This window comes from Lontra canadensis, unplaced genomic scaffold (assembly GCF_010015895.1).
Source record: "Lontra canadensis isolate GAN:19392208 unplaced genomic scaffold, GSC_riverotter_1.0 scaffold192, whole genome shotgun sequence".
Lineage (NCBI taxonomy): Eukaryota > Metazoa > Chordata > Mammalia > Carnivora > Mustelidae > Lontra > Lontra canadensis.
This window is the reverse complement of record NW_022631186.1, coordinates 920,910-943,181: the sequence shown is the minus strand read 5'-3', so window position 1 is coordinate 943,181 and position 22,272 is coordinate 920,910. Positions and strand designations below refer to the sequence as shown.

Sequence of the window (22,272 nt, the reverse complement as noted above, 5' to 3'; positions counted from 1 at the left end):
ATTTTAAAAATATGAATGGAAAATCTGCATGATGGAAAGATTTTTTTTTAAGTCTTAGAAAGATAGTATAATATAAAGGAAAGAGCCCAGACTAAAGACAAACAGATCTGGATTCTAACCCCAGCTCTAACCCTTATAAGTTCTGTGGTCTTGGTCCTCAGTTTCCTTATCTTTAAAAAAAGGATAATAACCGTTTGTCTTTTAGGATAGAGTTATTATGAATTAGAGATGATATACTATAAAGCACCAAGCACAATGTCCATCACGTAATTATTCAGTAAATGAAAACTATTACTGTGATTTTGAACAGTTTTTGACATAGTGAAGCAATTTGGCTATCTGCTTCCATGTTTGTATGCCTTGTCTTCGTACCAACTTGTCCTGTGTGTGTCTGACCTGTAGTAAGTATTTAATAAGTATTTGTTGAACGACTTTAGGGAGAAAAATAAATTTAGAGCAAAATCTGAGAAGACAACAGGGATGCCTTATAGAATGTGAATTTTTCTTATGCTAAAAGCCAATAGAGAGACCTGGGAACAAGTTGCAGCCTAGAATCTGAATTAAGTTGAGACAACTGTAAGAAAGGGATCAGACAGGGATATGTAACTTCTAAAAGGTCCCCAAATGAATTGGCAGTCTGCACTATCCTCCCTCTTTCACTGAGAATCTCAAATATTAGTGTGCATGATTTGCCTAGGGAGATTATTAAAATTCCAACTCTTTCACGGACCTTTGTTCTGGCTTAGGAGGGCTGTGTGGGGCCCAGGAACCTGCATTTTTGAATATGCGTCCTAGATGATTCTGATAATAAGTGATCCATAGAGTCTGTGTTGAGAAACATTGACCTAAACTGTATATCAAGTAAATTGAATTCTAGGCTGTGTCTGCTTAGGGCTCGGTGTCCTCATCCATCCAGCTAGATTACTGCCGTTCTCTTAGGGTATATAACAGTTGCCCTTGACCTTTTGAAAAATAAAACATTTTATTCACAAGGAAAAGTATACATGGTTAATAAATGAAAGAAAAGATGCTGATCCTCACTGGAAGGCTTACCAGTTCAAATTAAATCAACAATGTAATACCATTTTTCACCTGCCAGCAAGGATTTTAGAATTCATAACATCCAGTTTGGGCAAGGCTGTGTAAAATGGCTAGTCTGTTGTTTGGCTGGTGGAAGTATACAGCTATCCTGACAAGCAACTTGGCAATATGTACCAATAGCCAGAAAAATACTGTTACCATTTATTCCAGTAATTCTGCCTCTAGGAAGTTTTAAGGAAATAAACAGAGAAGTGAACAGATTTTTATATGCAGAGATGTTCATTACACCATATTTATAATAGCAGAAGTTGAAATTCACAGTGTGACTATCCAACAATAAGTAAATGGTTAAATTTATCACCATAGGATCAAATGTCATACAGCCATTTATAAATATGCTGCTTATAAATAATATTATCATAAAAAATACTCAAATACAAAGTTTCTTAAAAAGAGGATACCAAGCAAAATATAAAATCCCAATTTCATAATACTAAATGAATATATATAACTAGAGAAGAAAGGAGAAAATAAACCAAAATGGTGATAGTAGTTATTGATACATGGTAGCATTATGGATTATTTAATAAATTTTTATTTTACCATATTTTTTTGTATTTTCAAAGTTTTCACTTAGTATTTGTTAGCTCTTTTTTGAATATAAAATACTTAAAGGTAAGTATTTTCTCTTTATAGAACTTTAAGTTTAGTGGGTTTAAGTACCATTTCAAAATGAGAACATTTTATATCAATAGTTGGTATAAAATGATTGAAATACTATTTGAAGTAATATCTGAAACTGGGGCTGATTGTGATGTTAAAGAAGATCTTAGTTAATTATCTTGGTTAATGTGAACTAATGGAGCCATTTTATTTCATCTTACTGTTGACTTCCAACCATTTGGAGACTAAAAGGAAAGTGGGAGGTGGATGTTCACTTTAAGTACATTAGCTTTAGTGTGCTATATCAGAATAAAATGAAATATCAATTGAATGCTTGTAGTGACCTTTCTCCAAAAGATATCTATAGTGTATAAATCCTTTGTTTTCTGTGTCCGAGTAAAAAACTTCTTTCTGTGTCCCAGTTTAAAAGCTTCTGAGAAACATATATTCAACCTCATTAGTAATTAGGGAAGTGCTAATTTAAACAGCACGTTTTACCCCCAAAAGTAGCAACAACTGAAGCTTAATTAATATGCAGTGTTGTTAAATATATAGGGATCTGATGCCCTTATACACTGTGGGTTGGAGTATGTATACTGTTGCACCATTTTGGAAGACGGGCAATACTATCAAAGGATAAATGTATGCTTACCTTTTTTTAAAGATTTCATTCAATTGACAGGTGACAGCACAAGAAGGAGATGAGGGGAGGGGGAGAGGGAGAGGGAGAAGCAGACTCCCCACTGATCAGGGAGCCAGATGTATGCTTACCTTTTAATTCATCAGTCTATTTCTAGGGGTCATTCTTACAGAAATACTCAAGTGTGAAAAGTCCTATATACAATATTTTATTCCAACGTTGTTTGTAGTAGCAAAAATTTGGAAACCACATTAATGTCTATCAGTAGGGAAATAAATAAATAAATACATTGTTAGTATCATACAGCTGTTAAAAAAGTGAGGTAGAGGGGATGCCTGGTGGCTCAGATGGCTAAGCTTCTGCCTTACGATCTCCAGGTCCTGGGATTAAGCCCTATGTCAGGCTCCCAGCTGAGCGGGCAATCTGCTTCTCTCTCTCCCTCTGCCTCTACCCCTGCTTGTGCTCTCTCTGTTTCTTTCTGTCTCTCTCTCTCTCTGAAATGAACAAATAAAATCTCTAAAAAAAAAAAAAAAAGGTGAGGTAGGATTCTGTTACTGACGTGAGCAGTTTCCAGCATATGTTAAGTGAAAAAAGCAATTTATAAAATAACATGTATGTATAGTATGATCTCACTATGTTGAAGAAAAAAGTATATGGCACATAAATTCATCAAAAAAGTCTGGACTGATACTCAACAAATTGTTCATGGTGATTAGAGCTCATAAAGGAAATGAGATTGCAGGAATGAGGGGGGTGATAAAGGAGTTACCATGTTTTACTCTTTATGCCTTTCTGTCTTTACTAAGATGTTTGAATTTTTTGTAATGAATATACATATATATGTACGTATATATAAATCTGCTTCAGGATGCTGTCCTCTTCCACAATACCATTTACTACAACCTTTTATATGGAAACATCCATGCTTCACCTGAGGAGGTGTACGCAGTGGCAAAATTAGCTGGACTCCATGACGCAATTCTTCGAATGCCACATGGATATGACACACAAGTAGGGGAACGAGGACTCAAACTTTCAGGTAATCAGATTTTAGATCTACTCCTGCTTGTGTACTCCCATCAAACTTTAATTTGTCAGAGCCATTTTCTTGAAAATGCCATGACAGAGTACACACCTAGTGCTCATCTAGTCACTTTCAACAAGGTCCCAGTCTCAGCCATCACTGTAAATAATTCAACATGTTGGAAATAACTGTTCTTAATCATGCAGGTCTCTTTTTTTATTTCACTTGCAGCTGCAAACTGTAAATGCTTAATAGTAAATTGCTAATACATCCTCAGGTCAGCATTAATATATCATCCATAATTTTAATATTAAAGGAAAGCCAACATCATTGCCCACCTGAAAAAGTAGTAGGAGTAGGGAAAAGTAATTTGATAATAAATAGTGTATCTCATCATAATTTCCTAGATCATTATGGGATGTTTTCAATACAGACTTCCTTATACTTGATATACTTAACTGCTATACTTTTATTAAAGCCAGTTTCATTTTCATGTCCTTGTTAGTTCGGTGGTCAAGTAAATTTTGGGGCTTGTACATTTCTATTTAAGTGCTTAATTATGAGGTTGATATATTTAATAATTTTCCTGTAATTACTGAATTTTTTGGAGGATCCATAAAAAAGCTTTTTGACCCAAAATTATTTGAATTCCAAAAGTATGATATCTATGCCTCAAAGTATTAATGTAACTAGTATAAACACACTATATCCTTTACATTTATTTGTTCTTTATTCTGGTTCAATTTAGGGAGGACATATATAAATTAGGGATGGAGGTGAGACAAAAAGAATGAAGAATACTCTGCATGAATTTAACGAATCCCCATTCCTTTTCATTACAAACCATCTTCATTTATTCACAACATTGATTAGGTGCATATTATGTACAGACTAACATGCTAAATGCTTTGAGAGTTAATAAGATGATGCATAGATGTACTTGCCATCAGGGAATTTGCATTCCATTAGAAAGTTTTGATCTAGGTTTAGAAAATGTTAAGCAAAGATTGATTTCAAGTTAAGTTGGTCTGTAGTATTTTGATTATCAGCTGGTAGTAGAAGATTCTTGCATCATTCCAGTCCCCGTTTATACTTCACCATTCCTCTTAACAGGAGTAGTGCCCAGCTAACTAGACCACCCCCAGATGATTTGTCCAGTTGGCTAATTTTAAAGACCTCCAAGTTTTCACATAGTATAAACTAGACCTCTCAAAATAAGACTCTGCTTCAGATAGCTATGCCACATGCCATTTTCCAATCATTTTTTCCCCTCTCTGCATGCCTTTGGGAGTAGGAATGGCTAAAGAAATTTTCTTTTTGCCTAATATCCATTGCCCTACAGCTAGACCTCTCTAAATGAGTATTATTTAGCACCTACGCTAGTATTTATGGTAGGGAACAAACAAATATTTCTTCTCCAGGTCCTGGGATGCCAAAATTCTATTGATTAGAATTGAAACTGGGTTGGTTTCCACTTGAAATTTGAGAGTCATGTCTAAACTAGTCTTTTCTCTGAGTATCTGCATCTTTTAGGAGGTTTCTGCCGCTAATTTGCTAGGTAGGTAAGGAGGTAGTGCTGGAATGATGCCTGCTTTGGTAGGAGAATTCTGATCTTATTAAATGGGGAAGAATGTGGATAGTATAAATACAAACTTATTAATATTAGAGAAAAGGAGCCCTCTTTTACAAGTTGAAACTAATAATTGCAGAAATAAAACAAATAATATTTGGTGTACCAGGTAGTAAACAGGTGGCGCCTGTTTCCCTAAGAGGTTACTGAAACTGAAAAATACAAGTTTTTTTCAGACATTGATAAATTAACGGATAATGGGGAAAAAAAGAAGCCAAAGGGGACATATTCAGCAAAGCACCATCCTCTATACTTTGAGCTATAGTTTATGTATGATTGATGACCTTAGACCTGTTTAAGAGTCCCAGTTGAGGAAAGAACGATTACTTTATTTTCACCAGAGTATATTTAGAAACAAATACGGGGGGCGCCTGGGTGGCTCAGTGGATTAAGCCTCTGCTTTCGGCTCAGGTCATGATCTCAGGGTCCTGGGATCGAGCCCCACATCAGGCTCTCTGCTCAGAGAGCCTGCTCCCCCTCGCACACTCTCTGCCTACTTGTAATCTCTCTCTCTCTCTCTCTGTCAAATAAATAAATAAAAAGTTTTAAAAAAATAATTATTAGAAACAAATACGGGCTTGCATATTATGATAGGAAGAGCACTGAACTGGGAGTCAGGTCTAGTCCAGATTCCACTAGAAGTTGTTCTGTGATCTTGGGCAAATCATTAAACCTTTCTGGGCCTCTCTTTCCTTTTGGTTTTAAAATTCTGCTATTCTAGAGACCCATAGCAAATAACTAAGGTGAAATAAGCAGTATCTAGTGTACACCTTTAACTTTGAAGAGTACTGTGAAAATAATATCTGTCAAAAGAATCCTTGAGAAGGGAGTTGTTTGGGGAAGGGGGTAACAGGGTGATGGGTATTAAGGAGAACATGTGTTGTGATGTGTAATGGGTATTATACATAACTAATGAATCATTGGACACTACATCCAAAACTAGTGGCTAACTGAGCATGATAAAAGATATTAATTAATTAATTCTAAAAAAAGAGTTCTTGAGAAGAATACTGGCTAGATGGTATATTTTTGTTAAGAAGTAAATGTAAATATTCATAGTTTCATGTCTTCAAGTTGCCAGGTTTCAGATATTGTATTTGTTTTTGGCTTTTTTGATTCTCTAATACTGAAATTTTTTTCTCTGTGGTTGTTGTCCATTGGGAAGTAATATAACACATGTAATGAACATATTCTCGGTGTGAGCATATTTTCGGTGAGAGGAGTAATTGTGGAATCAAAGCTATTACCTCTCCTCCTTGTTCTTTTCTCCTGTCACAAAGTCAGGATCCAGAATTACATTTATGTTCCAGGGTATATAGTTTGTCAAAGGATATCATATATGAACTTAGACTCTTCTAACTGAGTAAACTAACAGTGGTCAGAGTAGAGGTACATGTTGAAGGCACTGCTTTGTGGTTATGATTGGTGGAAATACTAGAAACAAAGAATATGTCTTTATGTTATACTTTCTTAAACTAAATTTTTCTTTACCAGGAGGAGAAAAGCAAAGAGTAGCAATTGCAAGAGCCATTTTGAAGGACCCCCCAATCATTCTCTATGATGAAGCCACTTCATCATTAGATTCAATTACTGAAGAGGTAAATGATGATGAAAATGCAGAGCTCTTCAATTCTCAATGCTTAACTTTTCTGCTTGGAACTTTCAGTAAAATGGCTATATTCTTTTATATTTTGAATGAACTTCAGTAGCAGGTACGATAGAGCAAAATATCTGGCCCTTTGTCCCCATATGGCAAGTGCTGATATAAGAATGTCAGGTTGCATTCAGTTATCACATTGCTAAGTCCATTTGCAAAAGTGTCTTCTTTTTGAAGCTTATGACTATTCTATTATCCTTAAATCTTGCAAAGCTTGTAAGAATTGCCTAATCTGCTGACAGATGAAGACTGTTTTAGTCTTTCTGCTATTGCTACTTACCACTCATGAAAATAGGTCATGTAAATGATTGTGACACAAGTATACACCAGGAAATCTTACCATGGAGCAACTCATTGAAGTACAAGTCAGGCACACGCAGCCTGTGGTGCTGGTATAAATTTCACAAAAATATACTGTGCAGCACCAAGATGTTGTGACACTTGATGTCATGGTACAACTCAGCAACTACATTAGACTTCATAACAACATCTTTGCATTAAATATAATAGTCTTAACAATAATGATAATTTCATGAATGGATCCCCTTAATCTAGAACTGAAGATAGGCAGATTATCTGTCAGTAACCTCCATTCATCTACATTTTATTTAAATATATAGGAAAAACCCAGTGTTGAAAGATAGGCTTAATTTCAGCTTTGCAGCATGTATGGCATAATATTTGCATATGTCATTAAGTTTCAGGGCATATTATTTGATCTGCCATATGTTTAAAATAGCTTAATATCTAAGTGACTTGTTTAGCATAAGGATTTGTTATATTTAAAGGGAGTATTGGGGCACCTGGGTGGCTCAGTCGGTTAAGTGTCCGACCCTTGATTTCAGCTCAGGTCATGATCTCAGAGTTGTGAGGTGGAGTTCGGCATCTGGCTCTGCTATGGGCATGGAGCCTGCTTAAGATTCTCTCTTCCTCTCCTCCTCCTCGGTCCCTTCCAAATAGGAATGTGCTTACAAGAACTTTATATCTACAAAGGTATTATCCACGTTTACCACAAATTAAAAGTCCTAACAGTCATTATTTGAGTCAGGTAACTTTATTATATCACAGAGCATAACCCATTAAGAGCTAGTAGACAACCTCCCAAGGGAATGAGTTACCAGCAGATTTAGTAAATTTTAATGGGCCTTTTTAAAAGGTCCATAGCACTTAGTAGAATGTCAGAGCTTAAGTTCTTAAGAATAAGGAAGATGAGTCCCCACAAATATCACAATTTTTCTTAGAATTGGCCCCACATTTGATTTACCATCTGTCTTAGTAAAATATAAGCTTCCTTATATTTTCCTTCCTTCCTTATAAAATATAAGCTTCCTTATATAAGCTTCCCTTCCTGGGTAGCCACATCTACTCTTGATAATTTTATTCCTTTAATAAATACAATGTTTAGAAATATCTGCAGGGAGCCATTGTGTATATGCCCAACCCCACATTGCTGTTTCCATTGTGTTAGCTATTCTTAGACCCAGGTTTCCAAGTACAGCTGAATATATATACAGCTCCTTTACACTTTAAAAGCAATAAACAAAAATGTGTTTTCCAAACAGATTCTTAAATACGGAAAATAAATTGGTAGTTGTCAGAGGTGAGGTTGGTGGGAGGACAGGTGAAATAAAATGATTAAGAGTATACTTATCCTGATGAGCACTGAGTAATGTATAAAATTATTGAATCATTATATTGTACACCTGAAATTAATATAACATTGTTAATTATACTGTAATAAAAAATGTTTCCCAGAGTTCCCTAAGAAGTCAGAATACTTTTTTTTCCCATTTCCTTCCTTTTGCTCTTTGTTCAGTTGGGTATTCAGGGCCAGTGTCTCAGAGTCATTCCCTCTGTTTATAATGGGGGAGGGGAGCTGGCCTATTTTTTCTGAATCTTGGATATTTTGGAGGGAAAAAAGCATTCTAAAAACTTGCTCTTCAGAATTATTTTGACAAAGATAGTCCTACACCATTTCAGTGTGCCCTGCATAGAATGCTTATGTTCAGGAAAGGCCAGAGGTATTGGGAGGAAGCTGTCCTTCCTTCTAGGGCAAGGGGAAATGGAGCCAGACGTTTCATTCTTAGCTTTATCACAATGTCTTCTAAATTAATGGCTTTGCTCTCTGTGTAGCCATTTCCATCCTCTTGCTATTTTTCTTTTTTTTTTTTTCAGTGCATTATGATATAAGAGTGTTTGTTCTTTTTTTATTTTATTTTAGTTCCAGTATAGTTAACATAGAGTATTATATTAGTTTCAGGTGTACAATATAGTGATTCACCAGTTTCATACATTATTCACTGCTTATCACAACAACTGTACTCCTTAATTCCCATTACCTATTTCACCCATCCTCCTACCCATCTCCCCTCTGGTAACCATTCATTTCTTTTCTATACTTAAGAGTCATTTCTTGATTTGTCTCAGTCTCATTCTTTCTCTCTTTTTTCCTTTGCTTGTTTGTTTTGTTTCTTAAATTACTCTTATGAACGAAATCGTATGGCTTTTGGTTTTTTATCTAACATATTTCATTTAGCATTATACTCTCTACCTCCATGCATGTCATTGCAAATGGCAAGATTCCATACTTTTTTTATGACTGTGTTATTTTCCATTGTATATTTAAATAAACACTTTCTAATAAATTTTAAAAATGGGCAGAGAATATAAACCGACATTTCTCCAAAGAATACATTCGAATGGCAGACAGACACATGAAAAGATGCTCAACATCACTTATCATTGGGGAAATGCAAATCAGAACTACCATGAGATCTCATACCTGTCAGAATGGCTAAAATCAAAAACACAAGAAACAACAGGTGTTGGCAAGGATGTCAAGAAAAAGGAACATCGGTGCCCTGTTGATGGGAATGCAAACTGGTGTAGCCACTCTGGAGAACAGTATGGAGGTTCTTCAGAAAGTTAAAAATAGAACTAGTGTATGATCTAGTGATTGTGCTACTGGGTATTTACCCAAAAAAATACAAAAACATGAATTCAAAGTAATACATGCAACCTGTGTTTATAGCAACATTATTTACAATAGCCAAGATATGGAAGTAGCCCAGCTGTCCATAAATTGATGATGGATAAAGAAGTCAGAATACTTTTGAAAAGGAAGTTTGCTCAAGTTACCATACACAGTTGTCTTTATTGCCCCTCTGTCCTCTGAGTTTGAACTAATTAAAAGCAAATGTTCCTGTACCCTTTGAATCTCCTTTCTACTGATTTGAAATTTTCTACATCCTATCACTTGAGTCCTATCACATTTTATTTTTCTTCTCATTGGCCAGATAAACATCATACCCAGCTGTGTTCCTAATATCATTGGATTCGTCATTGTTATTTGTTCATTTTTAAGTATAGAAATATCCACCCTCTCCAGGTCTTTCTAATTTAAAGAAATGTTGCCTATCTAAAAGATAATTTTTTCCATGATAATGTGGCATATTTGCCTTCCCTTTTTTATCAGTTTTCTCCTCTTCTTAATTATTAGAATAGGTCAAATATTTGGTAGTGATATAAAGTTTATATAATGAAAAATTCATTGGCATTTTATATGTTCCTTTAAGAAATGTATGGTTATTTTAATGTACATTTACCTAATAGATCTTTTTTTCCTACTCTTCTTGTCAAACTTACAGACTATTCTTGGTGCCATGAAGGATGCAGTCAAACACAGAACTTCTATTTTCATTGCACACAGATTGTCAACAGTGGTTGATGCAGATGAAATCGTTGTCTTGGATCAGGTAAGAGATTTAACTTTAAAGTTTAGTATGGGGGTATTTGGGGGAAGATGGTGGAGCAAGAGGAACCTGAGCTCACCTGATCCCACAGACACGTCTAGATAATCACAGCAGTGTAACTAACACAAAAACGCCCTGGCAGAACAGACTTTGCAGTTTATTGCAGACAGGAGGCCACCTGAAAAGTGTAGGAGGGGCAGACAAGTCTGGAACCAGAATCCCATTGAGACTAACCACAAATGGAAGGAACACCACAAGCATGGAAAAGGGAGAGGAGCAGACCCCACACCAGGCACCTTAGGCAGTGGGGGAACTACTTTGGAAAGACAGGTCCCCAAAACATTAGGCTTTAAAATGGGGCTTAACTTTATGAGTTTTTACAATCAGTGAGACTTAATGCCAGGTGCTTTAAAAATCAGCTAACTTTGCTGTGGGAGGCCCACAGGGCAATTGGAAACTGAGGCTTGGGCCTTAAAGAGCCAACAAAACCAAAAAAAACCCACCAGGATAGATTATTATTAGAGATTTCCCTAAGAATGGAAGAGCTAGTGGGCAACCATTTCACTTCCCCCACCCCCAGCCTAGATAGCCAGACAGTTGCAGGAATCAGGAGGAACACTCTATCACCTATCTTGCCAACACCACCTCTGGCATTCTGGGGGATGCGCCCCACTTAGCAAACATCCCTCCAAAGCAGTTTCTGCCAAGACACACACTGCAAGCAGCCCTGGCAGGGACCTACACCACTCCAAAGTGACTCCTGTCCTGGGGAGAGAAGATAACCACATACAGCAGTGCAACTGCAGCAATGGCAGAAAGACTGGGCAGGCATCTGGTCCGACAGTTGGCCCTACCCACCATCAAAAGCCTCTCAAGAAAAGGCAGGAAGAGCACCCTGAAGGTTGATGCTACTGCCACCATAACAGACGGACTGGGAGCAGGCATCTGGTTTGACTACAGGCACCACCCACCAATGAAAGCCTCTCGGGGCAACAGGGGGAGAGGACCCTGCAGTTTGGTGTGACTGCAACCCATTCAGAGGGGCTGAGAGCACACATCTGGTCTGGCTGCTCACACTACTAGGTTATAAGCCCACAGTGGCCCCAGACTCTTCCCCTAACAGCACAGAGAGCAAACCCTGCCTGGTACACCCAGAACATGAAAAGTGGACCAGTGCATCTAATGACTTAATGTAAGCACAGCTTAGCCACAATAGTAGGGTACACACAACCCACTAGGAGATACCCCTGAAGCTCCTGGTTCTGGTGAACAGTGGACATTATGCTACAGGATACCACAAGACCTCTTCTTTATAAGGCCACTACTTTCAAGATCAGGAGACTTAGCAGACTTTTCTCATACATAGAAACAATCACAAAGAGTTAGACAAAATGAGGAGACAGACAAATATGTCCTAGATGAGAGAGAATGGGACAAATGTAAATCAAGAGAACAAATTAAAACAGAGATGAACAATATTGCCTGATAAAGAATTCAAATTAATGATCTTAAAGATACTCACTAGACTAGACAGAAAAGTAGAGAATCTCAATGAACCTTTAGTAAAGAGATAGAAAATGTAAAAAAGAACCAGTGAGAGATGAACTTAATGACTGAAATTAAAAATACACTGGATAGGGGGCATCTTGATGTCTCAGTCAGTTAAGTGTCTGCCTTCAGCTCAGGTCATGATCCCAGCATCCTGGGATCAAGCCCTGCATTGGGCTTCCTGATCAGCAGAGAGCCTGCTTCTCCCTCTCCCTCTGCTGCTCTCTTTGCTTGCATGCTCTCTCTCTCTCTCTCTGTCAGATAATGAAATAAAATCTTTAAAAAAAAACTACACTAGAGGGACTCTGGCAGATTAGAGGAGACAGAAGAATGGATCAGTGAGCTAGAAGAGTAATGAAATCAAGCTGAACAACAAAAAGAAAAAGAATAATAAAAAAATGAGACTAGATTAAGGGAACTCAGGGACATCAGTAAGGATCATAACAGTCACATTATAGCAATCCCAGGAGGAGGAGAGAGAAGGGTGAAGAAAATTTGTTTGAAGAAATAATAGCTGAAAACTAAAGGAAACAGACATCTGGATTCTGGAGGCACACAGAACGCGCAACAAAATCAACCCAAGGGGGTCCACACCAAGACACATAATAACCAAAAATGGCAAAAAGTAGTGATAAAGAGAGAATGTTAAAAGCAACAAGAGAAAATAGTTACATACAAGAGAAACCCCGTAAGGCTTTTCACATGATATTTCAGCAGAATCTTTATGTAGGCCAGAAGGGGGCGGCATGGTATATTCAGACTACTGACAGAAAAATAACCTGTAACCAAGAATATTCTACCCAGTAGGGCTATCTTCAGAATACAAGGAGAGAGAGTTTTCCAGGCAAATAAAAGTTTAGGGAGTTCATTACCATTAAATCAGCCTTCAAGAAAAATTAAAGGGAATCCTTTGGAAAGAAAAGGCCATAATTAAGAGTAAGAAAATTATGAAAGGAAAAAATGTCACAGGTAAATGCAAACATATAATTAAAGTAGTGTATTAATCACTTATAAAACCAGTATGGAGATTAAAGCAGAAAAACAATAAAATAAATTATATCTGTAAAAGTAATCAAGAGGGTGCCTGGGTGGCTCAGTTGGTTAAGTGACTACTTTCAGCTCAGGTCATGATCCTGGAGTCCTGGATCGAGTCCCACATCAGTCTCCCTGCTCAGCGGGGAGTCTGCTTCTCTCTCTGACCCTCCCCCTTCTCATGCTTTCTCTCTCAAATAAATAAATAAATAAATCTTTAAGAAAAGTAATCAGGAGAGTCACAAAATAAAAGGATGTAAAGTATAATACCACATACTTAAAATGTCGGGGAAGTAAAATTTTTCTACTTTAAAAATGGCTTCAAACTTAACTATCAACCTACATAGACTGCTATATGCGTAAAATATTACATGTGAACCTAATGGTAATCACAAATCAAAAACCTGTGGTAGATATACAAAAAGCAGAGAGAAATCAATCCAAGCATAACACTGAAGAAAGCCATCAAATCACAAGAGAAAAGGGAAGATGGAAGAAAAAAAGAGAACTACAAAAACAACCATAAAACAAGTTACAAAATGGCAATAATTATATACTTGTCATTAATTACTTTGAATGTCAGTGGACTAAATGCTCCAATCAAAACACATAGGAGGAAAAAAAACACAGCATGACTGAATGGATAAAAATTGCAGGCTGCATCTAAGTGCTACCCACATGAGACTCAGTTCAAGACCTGAAGACACATGGAGAATGAAAGGAAGGACACATTTACCATGTGAATGGAAGTGAAAAGAAAGCCAGGAGAGCAATACTTTCATTGCACAAAATACACTTTAAAACGAAGATTGTAACAAGAGACAAGGACACTACATGATGATAAAAGGGAAAAATCCAGCAAGAAGATAAAATAGTTGCAAATATTTGTGCACCGAACATAGGAGAACTCCAAAACATGAATCATGTGTTAAGAGACATAAAAGAAGAAATTAACACAGTAATAATAACTGACTTTAACACCTCTCTTACATTAATGGGTATATCATCTATACAGAAAATAAAGGAAAGAGTGACTTTGAATGACATACTGGACCAGATGAAATTAACATCCTATATATTCAGAACATTCTATCAAAAAACAGCGGAATGCACTTATTTTCAAGTGCACATAGAACATTCTCCAGAATAGATCTCATATTAGGGCGCAAAACGAGTCTCTGAATTTAAGAAAATAAAACCACAGCAAGCATCTTTCCAAAACAAAAAGATATAAAACTAAAAATCATGAGAAAAATATGGGAAAAAACTACAAACACTTGAAAGCTTAGCAACATGCTACTAAACAACCAATGGATCAACAAAGAATCAAAGAAAAAATAAAAAAATAAATACATGGAGACAAATGAAAATGAAAACACATTGTTTCTAATTCATTAAGATGCAGCAAAAGTGTTCTAAGCTGGAAGATTATACCAGTATAGGCCTGTCTCAAGAAAGAATAAAAATCTGGAATAAACAACCTAATCTTAATAAAATACCTAGGGATAAACTTAAGGAGATGAAAGTTCTGTACCATGGAAACTATAAAATATTGATGAAGGAAATTGAAGATGACACAAATAGATATTTCTTGTTCAGGAATGAGAAGAATTAAGATTGGTGAAGGGTCTGTACTACCCAAAGCAGTCTATAGAGATTCAGCGTAATCCCTATCAAAATACCAACACCATGTTCCTAGAACTGTAAAAATTTTATGGAACCACGAAAGACCTCAAATTGCTAAAGCAATCCAAAAAAGAAAAAAGCAGGATATATTAATATCCCTGATTTCAAGATATATTACAAAGTTGTGGTTGTCTGGCACAAAACTAGACACATAGGTCAGTGGAAGAGAATAGAGAGTCTAGAAATGAACCCACGCTTATATGGTCAGTTAATCTATGACAGAGGAGGCAAGAATATACAAGGAGGAAGGAGTCTCTTCAACAAATGGTGCCGGGAAAACTGAACAGGTACATGTAAACGAATGAAACCAGACCACTTTCCTACATTATACACAAAAATAAATTCAGAATGGATTAAAGACCTAAATGTGAGACCTGAAACTGTAAAAATTCCTAGAAGAAAACATAGGCAATAATTTTTTTGACATTGGCTATAGAAACTTTTTTTAGCTGTCTTTTCAGGCAAGAGAGACAAAGGCAAAATTAGACTGTTGTGAGTACACCAAACTAAAACGCTTTTTCATAATGACAGAAACCATCAACAGAACTACAAAGCAACCTACTGAATGGGAGAAGATATTTGTAAAATGATATATTTGATAAGGGGTAAATAACCAAACCAAAAGATAAAAAGAACTTACACTGCTCAACACCAAAAAAACCCAAATAATCTGATTTTAAAAATGGGCAGAGGACTTGAATAGACATTTTTCTGATGTATAGATGTATAGATGACCAACAAACATGTAAAAAGATGCTCACCATAACTAATCATCAGGGAAATGCAAATTAAAACCCCAGTGAGATATCACGTTATACCTTTCAGAATGGCTAAAATCAGACACACAAGAAATAAGAAATATTGACGATGATACAGAGAAAGAGGAACCCTCATGCACCCTTGCTGGGAATACAAATTGGTGCAGCCACTGTGGAAAACAATGTGGAGGTTCTTCAAAAATTTGTAGGGGCGCCTGGGTGGCTCAGTGGGTTAAAGCCTCTGCCTTTGGCTCAGGTCATGATCCCAGGGTCCTGGGATCAAGCCCCGCATCGGGCTCTCTACTAGGCGGGGAGCCTGCTTCCCCTTCTCTCTCTGCCTACTTGTGATCTCTGTCTGTCAAATAAATAAATAAAATCTTTAAAAAAAAATTGAAAATAGTTAATTCCACTACTGGGTATTTACCCAAAGAAAATGAAACTACTAACTTGAAAAGATATATGCACCCCTGTGTTTATTGCAGCAGTATTTACAATAGCCAATATATGGAAACTTCTCACGTGTAAATCCATAGAGAATGAATAAAGAAGACTATTACCTGGCTATAAAAAAAAAAAGAAATCTTGCCATTTGTAGGAATATGCATGAACCTAGAGGATATAGTGATGAGTGATATCAGTCAGAGAAAGATGAATACCACACTATTTCACTCATGTGTGGAATTTAAGAAACAATCCAAATGAACAAAGAAAAACGGACACAAAAAATAGACCCTTTAAATATAGAAAACAAACTGGTGGTCTTCAGAGGTATGGTGTGGGGGTATGGGTGAAATAGATAAAGGGGAATAAGAGTACACTTAACTTGATGAGCACTGAAAAATGTATAGAATTATTGAATAATTATATTTTAAACCTGAAACTAATAGAACATTAGATGTTAGTTGCAGTTATTAAAAAAAAGTTTAGTACATGAAGAACATTGAAAATTGTCACAAACACAAATAACTTAAATATTGTTCCTAAAGAAAAATGCAGAATTTGTGTTCTTTAAATAAGAGTGAATCCTGATAGGACTCCCATTTTTACTCCTTTTGACAGGAAAACAAAGGCATTTTTCTTCCAAGAAGAAATAAACCATTAGCTCACTTTTCATCGAAGTATTAAAAGCAAACTTATATCAGGAAAGCATTAAAGCCTCATATAATAGAATCAAGTTTTAGGGAGTATATATATAAAATATTTTTTTGCATTCAGTTTTGCTCTGCACAGAATCATTGCTCATTATCGTTTTTGTATTTTGTATTTTTATTTTTTGTAATATCTGCACATACCCTTGATGTCTAAAAGAAAATTACCATAAAATTGTCACTTGCAAACATGATTATTTTTATTTTTTTTCCTCCTGGGGAAAGTAAGAAAATGGATAGCCTGCTTTATCCCTTCTGAGGGCTTTACTATTAAGAGTGTACTACTTTCTAAATGTTCTGATCAACTTAGAATACCACTGTAGTGATTGGTAATTTTCCTTTTCTCTACTCTTTATAAGAATGTATTTTCCCACATCCTAGTACTTGGTTATTTCTCACACTGTTCAGTTTTTCACCTTCCATTCAACCTTTTCTATTATTGTTTCCCTTCTAATAAATAAACCTTCAATTCTTTATCATTTTGAAAGCCTGAATACTAGATGTTGAGAGAGAAAAAGCATTCTCATGTACTTTCTATATTGAGTTATCGAGAGAATTTTTCACACCACTAAAATTTCATATAAGCTGTTGATTTTTCTGTGGTGTGTATGTATATATATTTTTTAGATACATACATATATATCGTTATATAGTCTTACCTGTGTGTACTTGAGTAACCCTAGGTCTTTTTGTTGTTTTTTTCGCAAGTGCTTACATTCAGTAGAAAACAACTAATTTTTTCAGTCTGCTTATATACCAGAATGCCTTAAATGTGAAATGTTGTAAATACACTTTATTATCCAATTGATATTCAAAAGAGGGCAGTTGGGTGTTGTATGTATGGGTTGAATCACTAAATTCTACTCCTGAAACTAACATTATACTATCTGTTAACTAACTGGAATTTAAATAAAAACTTGGAGGAAAGAAATTAAAAAGAAAGAATCTGAAATAAAATTTGCTGTTGGTGCTTTTTTACTAACCTTTCCATTGTATGCAGGCATGCAGATAGTCTTTTCTTATAAAGTGGTAAAGGTACTTGAACAAGCTTGAGCTTTCTTGTCTCATACTTTGAGGTTGACAGTATCTACAGTTATATTACAACATTGCCAGTTGAAGTTTGGATTATAATTGGAACTATAATTAATATATTAATGATTATAACACATGTATCTAAAATATCTTAGTTTTTATAATTTGATCATTCTGTATTTGCTTGATTATGAAAATCAGAGACTTTCATTTTCTAGTGAAATGTATATAACCTCATGTGTTCTGTCAACAGTGCCTCGTAGTATAATGTTACATCTACATAAGAAATAGAATTCTCAAGGCCCCTCCTTAACCCCCCGCAGCCTGGTAATTACTGCTTCCCAGCCTTGGCAAGAGGCGGTAGGTTGACTTGTCAGGAAATTGAGTCATAGAGGCTCTAGACAGAAAATTGTCTAGCCATGAACAAAGATGGGGAAGATTAACTGGAAATCAAAGCACACCAGAAAAAGACCTTAGACCCTCTTCTGCCACTGGCTCCAAGAACCTTGCTAACCATTTCTTTATTTCTAATATCACTACTCCTTCCTTCATCAGGAGATAATTAAAGAATTCTCTGTAGAAAACACATGTAGCCCCAGGGGAAAAAAAGCTATTTGTATTTGGAGACCCCAGCAAAATGACCATGTATCCATACGATCATTCTTCAGTGAAATCCCACAGTTGAAAATCCCATTCCCATGCACATATTTTCTAGTCAGTTTTCTAATGCTCCATTAGTAAGTATCAATGGATAATAAAGGAAGACCTCTTAAACAAGCAGGAAAAAAGGAATTCAGTAGAAAATATAGACAATGAAAAGACCATAAAGCAACTTATATAATTAATATCGCCATAGGTCATAGAAAATAAAGCATTTCTAAAATAAGGACAGATGCTGTTAAGAGAAAAAAGTAAAGGGAGCTTTATATGGCATGAGTTCTAGATATGTTGTTAAATGAAAGAAAGAACAATTCAGAATCTGTTGTATGCTGCTATTTGCAAGGAGGATGGGGGAAAAAAGGAATATGTGTATTTACTTATTTCTGTGAAAAAAAAAAAAAACCTCAGAGTTTGTACCTCTTAATCCACTTTACTTTGCCCATTTTCTCATCCACCTTCCCTTTGGCAGCTACCATTTTGTTCTTTAATTAAGAGGTACAGACTTCCCCTTTTAAATAAGTCATGGATATTGAAAGCACAGCCTAAGTAATATAGTCAATAATATTATAATAATGCCTTATGGTGACAGATGGTGACTACATTACCGAGGCCAGCACTGTTGTCTAATCACTGTGTCGTACACCTGAAAGTAATAAAACATTCTATGTCAATTATATTTCAATAAGAAATTACAAAAAAAGAAATAGCCTAAGTTGAGCTGGAAAAGATTTAATATTTGAGGATTCATAGTCTTTGGCTCAGAGGTATGATCGTGGATATTAATTATTACTATACTAAGGCAATACAGAACAGTGTTTAATAGTTTGATTAACATAAAATAGACTAAAACCTTTCTTTTTTGGGTTTCAATGCCAAATAAAAAGAACTCTTAGTAAAAGAGAAAACAACAACAAACTCAGGAAGCATAAACTAGAAACAAAAGAAATTGACTGTTTATGGAGTGGAGATAGAAAGAGGTAAAAGGGATAGGAAAGGGAGCATGACTTTCCTGATTATACTTTTTTATATATTTTTTTAGTCTTTCAAGTTTTTAAATTCGTTAACATAGAGTGTGATATTAGTTTCAGGAGTAGAATTTAGTGATTCATCACAGCTCCCAGTGCTTATCACAAGTGCCCTCCTTAATACTCATCACCCGTTTAACCTATCTCCCCACCCACATCCCCTCCAGCATCTCTCAGTTTGTTCTCTGTAGTTAAGAGTCTGTTTTATGATTTCTCTTCTCCCCCCATGTTCATCTGTTTTCTGTCTTAAATTCTACATGTGAGGGAAATCATATGGTATTTATCTTTCTTTGACTTATCTCTCTTAGCATAATACTCTCTAGCTCCATCCACATCCTTGCAAATGAAGGATTTATTTTTGATGGCTGAGTAATATTCCGGTGTGTGTGCATATGTGTGCATGCATATGCACATATGTATACTACATCTTCATAATCCATTCATTAGTCAGTGGGCATTTGGGCTCTTCTCCTAGTTTGGCTATTGTTGATAAAACAGCTTTAAACATTGGGGTGCATGTATGCCTTTGAATCTGTATTTTGTATCCTTTCAATAAGTACCTACAAGTAGAATTGCTGGATTGTAAGGTAGTTCTCTTTTTAACTTTTTGAGGAACCTTCCTACTGTTTTTGAGAATGACTGAAACAGTTTGCATTCCCACCAATAGTGTAAGAGGGTTCCCCTTTCTCCACATCCTTTCCAACGCCTATTGTTTCTTGTGTTGATTTTAGCAGTCCTAATATGTGTGAGATGGTATATCGTCATGGTTTTGATTTGGATTTCCCTGCTGATGAGAGATGTTGAGCACCTTTTCATGTGCCTGGTAGCCGTGTGGGTATCTTCTTTGGAAAAATGTCTATTCACGTCTTCTGCCCATTTTTTAACTGGATTATTTGGTTTTCTCGGTGTTGAGTTTAATAAATTCTTTATAGATTTTTGATACTAACCCTTTATCGGATATGTCATCTGCAAATACCTTCTCCCATTTTGGAGGTTGCCTTTTAGTCTTGCCAGTTGTTTCCTTCACTGTGCAGAAACTTTTTATCTTGAAAAGTCCCGATAGTTTATTTATTTATTTTTTAATATATAAAGTATTATTTGTTTCAGGGGTACAGGTCTATGATTCATCAGTCTTAAAATACACAGTGCTCACTACAACACATACCCCCCCAATGTCCATCACCCAGTTACATCATTCCCCTACCCCCGCACCCCTCCAGCAAATCTCAGTTTGTTTCCTAAGATTAATGGTTTGTCTCCCTCTTTGGTTATATATTGTTTTATTTTTTCTTCTCTTCCCCTATGATCCTCTGTTTTGTTTCCTAAAGTCCACCTACCAGTGAGATCATACGATAATTGTCTTTCTCTGATTGACCTGTTTTGCTTAGCATAATACCCTCTAGTTCCAACTATATCATTGCAAATGGCAAGATTTCATTTTTTTTGATGGCTGAGTAATGTTCCTCTGTGTGTGTGTGTGTGTGTGTGTGTGTGTGTACATACATACATACACTCAGTGGATATATTTATCCATTAATATATTGATGGACATCTGGGCTCTTTCCATAGTTTGGCTATTGTGGACATTGCTGCTATAAAAATCGGGGTGCTGATGCCCCTTCAAATCACTGTGTTTGTATCCTTTGGATAAATACCTGGTCATGCAATTCCTGGGTTGTAGGGTAGCTCTGCTTTCAACTTTTGAGGAACTTCCATACTGTTTTCCAAAGTGGCTGCACCAGCTTGCATTCCCAACAGTGTAGGAGGGTTCCCCTTTCTCTGCATCCTCCCCAATATCTGTCTTTTCCTGACTTGTTAATTTTAGCCATTCTGGCTGGTGTGAGTTGGTATTCATGGTTTTGGTTTGTATTTCCCTGATGCCAAGTGATGTTGAGCACTCTTTCATGGGTCTGTTGGCCATTTGGGTGTCTTTGGAAAAATGTCTGTTCATGTCTTCTGCCCATTTTTTTGATTGGATTATTTGTTCTTTAGATGTTGAGTTTCATACAGTCTTTGTAGATTTTGGATACTAGCCCTTTATATGACATGTCATTTGCGAACATCTTCTCCCATTCTCTTGGTTGTCTTTTGGTTTTGTCAACTGTTTGCTTTGCTGTGGAGAAACTTTTTATCTTGATGAAATCCCAATAGTTCATTTTTGCCTTAGTTTCCTGTGCTTTTGGAGGTGTGTCTGGCAAGAAGTTGCTGTGACCAACATCACAGAAGTTGCTGCCTGTGTTCTTCTCTAGGATTTTGATGGATTCCTGTCTCATGTTTAGGTCTTTCATCCATTTTGAGTCAATGTTTGTGTATGGTGTAAAGAAATGGCCCAGTTTCATTCTTCTGCATGTGGCTGTCTAGTTTTCCCAACACCGTTTGTGGAAGAGACTGCCTTTTTTCCATTGGATGTTCTTTCCTGCTTTGTTGAAGATAAGTTGACCACAGAATTGAGGGTCCATTTCTGGGTTCTTGTTCTGTTCCATTGATCTATACATCTGTTTTTGTGCTAGTACCATACTGTCTTGATGATTACAGCTTTGTAATAGAGCTTGAAGTCCAGAATTGTGATGCTACCAGCTTTGGTTTTCTTTTTCAACATTCCTTTGGCTCTTCAGGGTCTTTTGTTTCATACAGATTTTAGGATTATTAGTTTTATTTCTGTGAAAAAAGTTGATGGTATTTTAATAGGGATTGCATTGAATGTGTATATTGCTCTAGGTAGTATAGACATTTTAACAATATTTGTTCTTCCAATTCATGAGCATGGAATGGTTTTCCATTTCTTTATGTATTCCTCAATTTCTTTCATGAGTATTCTGTAATTTTCTGAGTAAAGATCCTTTGCCTCTTTGGTTAGATTTATTCCTAGGTATCTTATGGTTCTGGGTGCACCTGTAAATGGCATCAACTCCTTAATTTCTTTTTCTTTAATCACATTGTTAGTGTATAGAAATGCAACTGATTTCTGTGCGTTGA

At 36.0% G+C, this 22,272-nt stretch overlaps 1 protein-coding gene across 5 annotated transcripts in view; it reads left to right on the top strand.

Moving 5' to 3' along the window:
• The window catches only part of ABCB7 (ATP binding cassette subfamily B member 7), a 143,647-nt gene that overhangs the window by 108,568 nt on the left and 12,807 nt on the right, over positions 1-22,272 (top strand). For 3 of the 5 annotated variants that reach the window (XM_032847739.1, XM_032847738.1, XM_032847740.1), the window contains 3 exons: positions 3,212-3,383; positions 6,493-6,596; positions 10,303-10,410. In XM_032847739.1, coding sequence (XP_032703630.1) covers positions 3,212-3,383; positions 6,493-6,596; positions 10,303-10,410 — 384 coding nt within the window. Of the gene's footprint in view, positions 1-3,211; positions 3,384-6,492; positions 6,597-10,302; positions 10,411-15,498; positions 15,530-16,490; positions 16,573-22,272 lie in introns of those variants that run through there. The other 2 variants (XM_032847741.1, XM_032847742.1) reach the window with 2 other exon arrangements.